This window comes from Chelmon rostratus, chromosome 16 (genome assembly GCF_017976325.1).
Source record: "Chelmon rostratus isolate fCheRos1 chromosome 16, fCheRos1.pri, whole genome shotgun sequence".
Classification (NCBI taxonomy): Eukaryota; Metazoa; Chordata; class Actinopteri; order Chaetodontiformes; family Chaetodontidae; genus Chelmon; species Chelmon rostratus.
In genome coordinates, this window is record NC_055673.1 from 6,267,124 (window position 1) to 6,278,162 (window position 11,039).

General features: G+C 44.9%; 1 protein-coding gene across 1 annotated transcript; it reads right to left on the reverse strand.

Moving 5' to 3' along the window:
* Window positions 1–8,942: 8,942 nt before the first annotated feature.
* Window positions 8,943–9,935, reverse strand: si:dkeyp-92c9.2 (uncharacterized protein LOC571482 homolog). The gene has a single exon (XM_041955943.1). The coding sequence runs from the start codon at window positions 9,933–9,935 to the stop codon at window positions 8,943–8,945; it is 993 nt and encodes a 330-aa protein (XP_041811877.1).
* Window positions 9,936–11,039: the final 1,104 nt, after the last annotated feature.

The following is an 11,039-nucleotide window of genomic DNA, read 5'->3' on the forward strand; positions in this document are numbered from 1 at the left end:
AAGACTGCATGGAAACTGGGGCAAAAGCTAGCTCTGTCCAAACAAAACAAATTTAGACTATCAGCACCTCTAAAGCTGCACAAGATTTCTTTTTATTCTAAGGTTTAAAATATTTGTGTCTTTAGGGCTAGTTGTTTCCCCTTGTTTCCAGTGTTTAGGCTAAGCTAAGCTAATGTCTCCTGGCTCTAACTTTATTAAACTGGTACCTATCAAAGGAATGAGCACATTACCTGAAATGTTGTATTACTCCTTTAAACCAAGGGACTTTGCCAGTGACGTTCACGACATTTGTCTGAGAACAGCCGAATAATGAAGTCAAATGTAAATAGATATGCCGACTGGATATCCACCAAAACTCAAAACAAAAGCCAGTTTCAGCAAAATGTCTGCATTCAGAGATGTATACAGTAAAAGTATAGCAGCACTGACAACCAAATGTACTTATTCACATGTGAAAAGTACTTTCATGTTGTAGCTGGCCTTAGTTTATTAACTGCTTTATGTAGATTTGGGTATTTAATCTTATTTTATATGCATGTCATTTGTTTTGTATGTAAACTCTAATTTGAAAAGTAACTATAAAATAAATAAAGTGGAATAAAAAGTATAATATTTTGGGCTTGAATGTAGTGGAGTAGAAGTGGTAAAAAATGGATGTACTTGAGTAAACTACAAGTACTCAAACCCAGTTGACTCCAGTGCCACTGTTAGCAGGATTTGAGGTTGCTTATTCGTTTTTAGCACTTCATGAAGCTTTCATGTGACCTCTGATTGCTCTTCACAGAATTTGACGTCCCTGCAGAGTCTTCTGGAGTCCCCTCCGGCGGTGTCCCTCGCCCACTACTTATGGGTGCATGGCTGAGTGAACCATCTGTTCACTCAGCCAGCAGGCGACTGCTCTCCAAGGTCCCAAACTGTACTCGTGATCTGTAAAGAATCTCAAAGTGGAGGCTGACCCCGATATCAAATGATATTATTGCTTTCAAAGCTCGGCGGCAGCAGGGGATCTTTATTCCTCCCATTACGTCCAGGGGAAATCCTCTATTCTTAACTTTTATGGCTGCAACTGTGTCAAACTAATTTAATTTCTAATTCGCATATGCATATGTAGGTCATAATGGCAGTTACTGTAGTCTGTGAATTGACTTTTAGCCATCTGCACTTCTTATTGTTGCTGTTCTCATCAGTTGTTCTGATCACACAGTGTCAGATTTAACAAAAGGTGACTAGATATCACCATGGAATTTCCCCAGTTAATTCCTTATATTAAGACAATTATTTTGTTGTATTACAAGTTTTTCTAAAGGGGTATAAACTTTCAAATCCAGCAGACAGCATGAGCTGCTAACATTAGCTCAACACATACAGGACTAGTTTCTAGGACAATCACATGGATGCTGTGAAGCTAGTTAGCTGGACATGCTAACAGTTGCAGCTTTTCTTTACACACAGTGTAAGCCTTGCACTTGCACTTGTGTTCGGGTTGTTCTGCACTTTTAAAAGTCAAAGACTGTCCGTGATCGTGCTGCTAAATTTTGTTGCACATTGTTGAAGGTAATTTTTTACAAATATGCTTTGGAATTGAAAGGTGACAGCAGTAATTTGTGGTGAGATTGAACTTGAAAAATGATAGAGGTTTTAAGTCACAGCTTGAATTGATAATGTCTCTGGATACCATAGGAAGCATTGACAGAGGGGGTTTTTGGGGCATGCTGGGTCCCAGAGGGCTGATAAAAGGCAGCGAACAGCAGCCAAGGCTTTCAGAAAGCCACTGGGAGCACACTATAGAAGTGACACTGGGAGGCAGAGAGCTGGGTGATTTGTGTCCTCAGAGGACAGGAGAAAGCTGGAGAGGACTCAGTCAGGCTGTGGCAGCCATCTGCAGCGATGCCTCTTCGTTTCATTTCATCTGCCCTTTTTTTTAATCAAAGCATTCTGGCCTCACCTCCGTCCCCTCTCTGCCCTCTGAGGTGTCCCCAGCCTCGGCCGCTGACCCCGGCTCCGACCAGCGCCATATGGTTTTCACCCCGCTGACCTCTCGCTCCTGCATTGTGAGCAGATTATAAATGGCATTTAAATAATTTTCCAATATCATCAGACAGAGAGACCAGACAGGCGCATCGGCACTCGCCAAGTAAGCTGCTTTGACTGAAAAGTCATTTTTGAGTCTCAGTTTTATGGCAGACATCTGTTATATGATAAAAGATAAGATAAAATAATCCTTTATTAATCCCACAGTGGGGAAATATGCAGTGTGAAATGAATTAATCTGTTAAAAATGAAAAACCCTGCAATTTTATCCTAGGTTGACTGTGATATTTTACTACTGTATCAGACTATTCATTCAGAATATTAGCGCAGTGTAAACCCACGAACAGTTTTTCACATTTAATTAAGCACATTTTCCAAAGCACTGTTCTGATAACACATATAATCAATACATAGTACACATAATCATTGTCATCATCATTCTAACTGTCAGGTGATTCTACACTAATGAAAACATACTTCTGAATATTGTATGTAATCTCTGCACATAGATCCCAGACACTGGACCTTTAAGTAAAAGCAGCAATACCACAGTGTAAAAATACTTAGTATTAGCATCAAAATCTACTTCAAGTACTAAAAGTAAAAGTACTCATTATGCAGATTGGGGCATTTCAGATTAATACATTTAATATCACCAGATTATAATTAGCGATGCATTCAGGTACCTTAACCTATAAAAATACATCCAAATTTATTAGTTGAAGTTTATTTTGCATTGATAATTTGAAATAGATGTATAAAGTAGTATAACATGGAAATACTCAAGTAAAGTACCTCTAAACTGTACCTCATTACAGCACTTGAGTAAATGTTCTCAGTCATGTTCCACCACTGGAATCTGTTTCAGCAGATTGTGCCAAAGCAAGTGAGTAAAAAAAAGTCTGACTTGTGGAAAAAACAGAGCACAGTTGAAATCCACAGCTGTTTATGTGTATGAATGTGAAGAAATCAGTGATAACACAGTGTGACAGGGGAAGGCAGCCTGAGGCGGACACTGCTGTCCACCACGACTAAACCTGCACACAAAACCTGCCCACCTCTTGATGGTCTTCGTCTCAAACCCTCAGAGCTCTGCAGCACCGAGTCCGGTTCTTTCATGTTTCAACCCTGCACACAGCTTCACATCGTACTGACAGAAGAGTGTTGCTGAGCGGAGCAGCATCGCAGTGTTTCCACCTGTGGTTGGAGCAGAGAGGGTGGTGATTGACTGCAGAGACATGCTCAGATGGAGCGCAGCCTCCCCCCCTGACAGGAAGCCAAAAGGCCATCTGCAGCGCCAGGCTATTGTGTGGCTGTGCATTAAGCTATTTTATGTCCCACGTGAATTTACTGCCAGTCTTAAGTTAGCCGGATTGCAGGCGGAGAGGATATCGTGTGGACTGTGGGGAGAACAAAGGCGGTTTTAGTTAAGCGTGTGAGCCTCACAGATGTAAAACAGTGAAAAGCTGCACGTGTATGAAGAGAGTGTCACCAGATCTGGATTTCAGCTCAATACTTTATTAAATAATCAACATAGTAAACATCATCATCATGAAAAAGGAAAACAAACAAACAAACAAAAAAAAAAACCATGAAAAATGAAACAGTCACATTGTTTTTCTTCAAGTTTTCCCCATCAACAGTGTTTTACTTTGAGCTACACACACATTTTAGTGGCTTTACAAAAGTCACTGGAGGTGATGTGCTGCTTCATTTTGGTGACAGTTACAGTGATGGCCAAGGGAGGTAACTATGGAAACTCTGGGGGACCCGGGCGGCGGAGGAGGAGGAGGAGGGGGAGGAGATGGACACGAGACAGTTATATATTTATCTCTGCATCAACATCTGTCCAGTGTTGACACAACACGGACGAGGCGTTGCGACCAATGTGAAGTTGCGAGATCTGAAATCTTTTCGCAAAGAAAAAGCTGAAGCATCGGCGGCAAAGCTACAATCAGTGAGGACGCAGGCTGAGCTGGAGCTGCCTGCGACAAACGCCACACGAACAATGGCTGCCTGTGTGCCACCAGCTGGTGCACTGATGAGGAAAGCTACTGATAGCCACTAACTCGATCGTTCCTATATGCATACTGTAGTCTGTGTGAATATGAGGAGGCGGGGAGATTCTTGTTGCACTACATGGCACGTCATGACCACATCTAAATGAGCAAACCGACAAATGAAGTCTGGTATGAAACCATTATACGAGTTTAAATTAAGAATGTGAAGTTATAATTCTGTCAGAGCTCATTTGAGTTCACATGCTTCGCTATTTCAGGCTCGAGAAAAACGAGAGTTGATTATTTATTTTCGTCTCTATTGTGTCTAAACGTGAACAGAACGCTGTAATGATGATAGTTACATCTGCAGTCGTAAGAGACTTGAATACTGTTGACATCATGTTTCCTATAAAGAAACACTCCAGTTTTATAATCTTTCATTTAAAACATCACATATAAAAATCAAAAGCAGAGGTAAAAAAAAAAGAAACATGTCTAAACTACCTGGCTGGCATGCATGCTACTACACAGCAACACTATTTCTTTTTGTTCAGTTTTTTTTTCATTCTTAACTGCTCTTTGTTACACACCCACGTATTTACATCATGACTCTAAGGTGCGCCATTGAAATCTCACACCCACCTACAGCAACAGCAGCAGCATACTGAAATAACTTAACACAACTCATAGAGCTGTGGGGACTTAAAGGAGAAGTCTCGTGATATGCGATATGTTTCTTATTGTCAACAAAAGAAGACGACTAATAAGTAATTGCTCGACTGAGAACTGTCAGTGTGTCCAAAGCTGGATGTATCTTATTCCTCTGTGCCGTTAAAATTTGTTGATTGAACATGTACATGGGCACTGCCGTAAATACTCAGGGCACCAAATGTGTATTCATCCACAGCTGAAAATAGTCCCCAACAAATGCACTGTACTCAGCAGTACCCAACCTTTTTTTTTCTTTTTTCTTTTTTTAGGAAAGTACTTTGATATGTTTTTAAAGTTTTTTGTCGTTAGCATGAACAAATGGGAAGTTGGGAAGTCTGAAAATGATAAAATATGGTCTAATGTACTTGATGACAATAAGAAGAATTTAGAATAACACCAGACTTATCTGTTAAATCATTATCACATTGTTCACACAAACAAAAAAAGTCTCCAAAACAGAGCCAGTCTAAGACCCATCTGAGTCCCAGATGAAGGTCCCATCCACAGAGGAAAGTCCAGTTTACACTAAATGTCCTATTTGATCTTGTTTAAATATCTGGAGTCAATCACTTTCCAAGTAACAAGAGTCATACATTATCCACAGAGATGTCACAGGCATCATGTGTCTGTTTGCCGTCAGTCAGAGAGCTCGGGACTCATGCCGAGGGGTTTGATTGGATGAACAGAATTAGAGCTGCAGTTGAGATGCGAGTTAATTGGCTTGGAAGCTGCTCCGCTTTGCGAAACGATTGGACGAACAGCGGCGCGATCCAGCTCGGCGACTGATTTGACAGAGGTACTGAAAGAGGGGACAGTTGCCTTTTTGGTCGAGACCAAAAAACGTCACATTTGACAAATTGAGTTAAAGCTCAATTGGGCTTAAATGGACGTGGTTCCTCCGTGTCTGTGACGTCAGCGAGCATGAGTTAAATATGAGCGAGAGTTGTTTCTCAATAAAGGAAGAGTTACAACTTGCTGCTAAAGGAAACTTGTTGCAGATTGTTCCTTGTTTGTAATTGTCAGGTTAATATCAGCGCACCTTGAACATGCTGGACTGTATCTTCTGATGGTCTACAGGAGGCGGATGGTGGAAGCAGATGTTACCCTTAACTCTGACCCACATTCACACACAAACACAGCCAACGTGATGCCAACAAACAGTCCCATTCTGCCCTTCCTCGTCCTGACAATGGCTGCCGGGTGTGGGGTGTCAAATCTAATGAAACAGGCAGGGAACAACAGCTGAGTGTGTGTGGAAATTGGGTTGGTGGGGGGGAGGAGGGAGGGAACGGGGGATTGAGTCAAGACACAAGTGTCCTTGTCAAAGCCGGGGCCAGGCCAGAGAGAGAGAGCTGCGTGGAGCGCAACGACAAGCCCAAAATGGCAGCCAGTCAAAGCTCTAGAAAAAGAGACGGCGGTGTCTCTACTCCCGGAGCGTGAATCATTGCCGTCACTCCTCTCTGGCTGACTGGTGTGAGCTCATGTGAGATCCCTCAGGCGAGCAGGGAGGCGGGCTTGACTTGAATAAACCCGGGTTAGCTGGAATAGGCGGCCGGGCTGAGCTTTGGCTCTCTGCGGCCTCTGGTTTGCTAGAGGAGGATTTGAAGGCTGGGACAAAACTGTATGAGAAGTGTGATACTGAATCTCGTCGGACTCTGAACCATTTACTTGTGTCCCCATGTTTTCATCCCTCGCTCCCTCTCTCTATTTGATTGGGTGGGAGGATTAGGACTGGATTACCCAAGGAGGGGACGTGAACCAGAGTGTGTTTGTTTACACACAAGGATGTACACAAGGCCAGGTTAAAGTTGCCCAAGCAACAGACCATTTGCCCTCTTTGGCTGATCTCCACATGCTTCCAATCAATGCACAGCTTGTCACATTTGCATCAATCAGTATTTCTTTCTATTATGCTATCACATGAACCAGTCGTAGCTAACTAGCTAGGTGGCTAACATACAGGCAGCAGGGTTATGGTTCTTGTTTCTGGCTACATCAACAGCCCCCCATGATGTGCACGTACCTGTTTGCTCGTACGTGTAAAGGTCAGATCTTATAGGGATGCTTAATGATTCATCGTATGACCTTGGGGGTGAATATATACTGTAGTGTCACAGCCGTGTGCAAGAGCGACTGCCACATGGTGGGGAGAAGTGGGGCATCAAAACCTCCACATGCCTGAACACAATAAGATTAAGGCTTTGCCACATGCTGCCGTGGGCAACACATCTCAGTGGAAGTCAAGCATCCGTGCTTTTAGGTCTCAAGTAGCTTCATGAACCAGCAACATCGTCGTGGAAACCATTGGTTCCCAACCTGCCTGTCAGAAGATGTTTTTGAGGGGTCTCAAGATGATGAACAAATATCTCCTCTGATCTTTGTCTTTCGTGACCCTAAAAAATTGATAAAATAAAACAAGGAAGAAATTTATTTTACGTAGCAACTCTTAAACATATGCAACCAACAATGAGGGTAGACCTTGTTTCATTTAATAGGGTCACAAGCCAAAAAATGCTGTCCTGTAACACAGGCGCAGTTCATAATTAGCAGTTAATTTGTGACCAGAAGCTTTTCCTGAGCTGATCTGCTTTAACAAAACAATCCATCTATTTTTCAGTGTAATAACGATGAACTGGGGGCTCATCTGTGACCACCTCTGACTTGGATAAACACACATTAGAATACACAGAAAATAGAGATTAAAGCTATTGAAGCACAAATGCCAAAGGTTCATTCAAGGAAATAATTTAGCAAGACTCGGGAGTTGATCGAGGGACAAGAGAGAGGATGAGCCTCTTGATGGCAGATGAGGACAGGTGACTGATGAGAAAGTGGGGCAAATTCAGAGGCAACAACAACAAACCTCTTCAGCTACAGCAGCATTCATGTGCCATTCCTGCCTGGATATCTCTCACAGAGCTTTACTGCCTCTGCGCCGGACCCGGAGCTGCACACGTGCGTCACACAGCGTTTTATTCATGCACCGCGGAGAATAACGCGCACACGACAAGGTTTTTAAATGTGCATTTGTGCACAAGCGTGTGTGTTTACAGTCCAGCACGGTCCAGCCTGGCCTGGATTAGTCACTGAAACTCTGCAGGGCTGCCGAGAGGACAAGAAGGGGGCAGAGGTTGCAGGAGGGGAGGGGCTGCAGTAATCTGCTAATCTCATTAATACCACGGCTGTGGGTGCCCTGTCAACAAGACGCAGGGAACAAAGGATGGAGTAAACAGCTGATGACCCTGGCTGCCGTCCACTGCACAATGCCTACACACACACGGCCGAGCATGCACTCACACTAAACGTGCCAATCTTAAATCCACTTTCTGCTTCTGACAGAAAACTCCCCTGAGATGAGATAAAATTGAAAAAGAGAGGAGTCCTGTGGCAGGTTTGAGCGGGTAAAGACAAGAAATAGCAACTGTCCCCTCAGGCCAGATGACCCTCAAAAGGCTCCACAAAACACGGCCTGTTCGTTTTGCTTTAGTGATTACACAGCACACAGCAGGACCAGCAGGACCTTACTTGGACCTCTCAGCTGTTCCCATCAGTCTGAGTCACTTTTCACTGTTGGCACATGGGGCTTAGCCAGCAGCGGATGTCAAGATGTCTCCTTATATTGTCCTGGAAAATATAACTCTACCTAGGTGGATTACATTGTCTGTGTCACAGTTTATTCTTCCGTGACTCCACTCGGGCATCTAGAATCTAACCACTGAGAAATCCTTGGTGGTGTTTTGTGAGTGATGATGGCGTCTTCTTGTCCCGCGCACACTGATCACATTCAGATAGGAGGGTGAGGATGCTGTGCCGATCCAGAGGGGCAGCTGGGACGACACATGGGGTCAGATGGGACAGGTGCACCAAATGGTTCCTCAGCTCAAGTAAACTCAGGTGGATATTCCAGAAAAACAAACACAACTATGAGCCTCTGTCAGCCAATTATCAGAGAAGATGTTGGGGGAGAAAAAGTCCTGATTTCTGTCTGCGGATGAAACGGGACAATGGCAACAAACACAGTTGGAATGACTAAATATGGCTACATAACTCTGTCAAGATAGGCCGTCAGTAGTCCTGCAGGGCGGCAGGATAAGAAAAGGGGAGAGGAATCTGTATGAGACAAACGTGTAGTAAAGTATACGTGTGCATGAGTGTACAAAAAGGCATGCGGTCAGCAAGGACGGGTGCTCAAACTTCCTCTCACCGATCCAGCACCCGACTATAGTCCTGGGGGCCACACCCGCCTTCACTCTTGAGTTCAGCAAATACTTGTGTGAAAAAGTGCGGGTCTGCGTTGATGCGCAGCATCTTGGAGCTGGTAGCGTCGATGATGGCGAGGCAACGGTCCCAGAAGGCCTCCTTACCCGCCTCAACCAGGAAGGGCTTGAGCGGGTACGAGATCTCATTGCCCATGTAGGAGTAGGACAGGTAGAGGCAGGTGAGCAGGATGGCCTGCAGCTCGTGCTCCGACGCCACCAGGTCACCATCCACGACGTCTCGGCACAGCATGTAGACGAAGACCACGTTGGCTGGCGTGACGAAGGCCTGGTCCTGCCAGCCCTGCAGCAGCAGCGAGCGGTCCACAGCCCGCAGCCAGAGCACTGGGTCGGCCGGGGACAGATGCTTCAGGCGGTAGCAGCGACAGCACAGGAACTCCCCGAGGCAGCGCAGGAGCTCGCTGGTGGACGCCTGGACAATAACGCGCTTTGGGGACGAGCTCACTGTCCCTTGGGGAACTTTCTTCACAGAGGAAAGCTGTTGGGACTTGCTGTAGCCACATCCGTGCCCCTGGCCTAACCCCAGGCCATAGCCGAGCCCCAGACCCAGTCCTGCTGGGCCCTCATAGCTGGACAGGTTGGCACATGACAGCGACTTCTTCACATTCTCACGGTTAAGGTGCAACACGGGGTCCTTTTGGTAGATGTTGATGCTGTTGTTGTTGTTGAGAGGGTCCCCGAGGGCCACGGGGCCGCCGGTGCCTTTCTTAGAGTTGCCCTTCTTCTTTGTAGAGGCTACCAGTCGCTTCCATGTGAGAGCCGGGAGGAAGATGGACTGGCCCCTCTTCAGCCCGCGGTCTTTCTGGCTGTTCAGAGAGCGGCTGCTGAGGCTCGGGTAGTGGCTGAGCGAACCCGGCCGGTTGTCATAGTAGCCTGATTTCCGAGAGCCGGGAGACAGTGATAGTACAGTGCCCATGGTGAGTCAGTGCTCCGGAGATTATACTGCCTTGCTGCTGTTACAGAGAGGGGACGCGTTAGAGGCAAAGCTCTCTTTTATTTCTTAATATCCAGCAGATGGGAACTCTCAACAGGGAAACAGCATGAAGAGACGAGCCATGCAGACACGTCAAGGTGAGCTGAATGTAGTTTAAATGACTGCAGAGGCATTACCTGCAACATTAAAACACACAGGGAGAGAGGATTTAAAAAGTGGATTGTATAATAAATCCACAAAATAACACCTAATCCCATTTTGAATACATGTAGACCACATACTGTAAAGTGCACCTTGCTGACAGTAACCTCTTCAACCCCACTGCCTCCACTGTGCAGCCGAACATGACTACAAACCCAGTTACGTCTTAAAGAGAAGGAGATCAAAGTTCCCACAGACAGCAAACATGTCAGGCTGAATATTGATGCAAAGACATCTACATCTGCAGCCTGAAAACATGCTGTCCTGTGTTTGAATATTTCACTCTGTGTAGACGTCATACAGCTACAATGAAGAGGTGGAACAAGCTTATGAAGAATATATATGCAATCCTGTCAGACAGAGTGGACAGTGTGTTCCACTCTTTAAGGGAAAAATAAGGGTTAAAATGGGTTTTCAGGGGTTAATCTTCAGCCTGATGTAATCTATGAGCTCTATTCTCTGAAACCCGTGAAGATTCCTGGATTCAAAACTATTAAAAGGACTCTTATCTTTTTAAATGATTACATGCAGGAGCCAAGATGGTGAATAGTGCGCACAGAACACAGTTAAACACATAAGCCTCTTCTGTAAAAACAGACAATAGTTTCCATTTCAAACAACCTTGTTTTAGTTTCAAATTAAAGCAACTGTGACTCCACTAAAAGATCCTCACACTGAATCTCCACTGAGCTTCTCTGATGCTCACCTGTGTGGACGAGATGTTCCGGGTATGAGATGACAGTTGTTTATTGCCGCAGATGGTGCAAAGACATAAAGGAGCGCAACAAATGCGCTGTTTCTGCAGCCGCAGCCGAAAATTTGATACGGCAGCGGGCAGGATGGTGATCAGTCTGCGCAATTAGAGGCAGAAAGTGACTCTTGCAG

Coding starts and splice junctions, on each gene's coding strand:
- si:dkeyp-92c9.2 (XM_041955943.1), bottom strand. CDS start 9,935: ATGGGCACTGTACTATCACTGTCTCCCGGCTCTCGGAAATCAGGCTAC.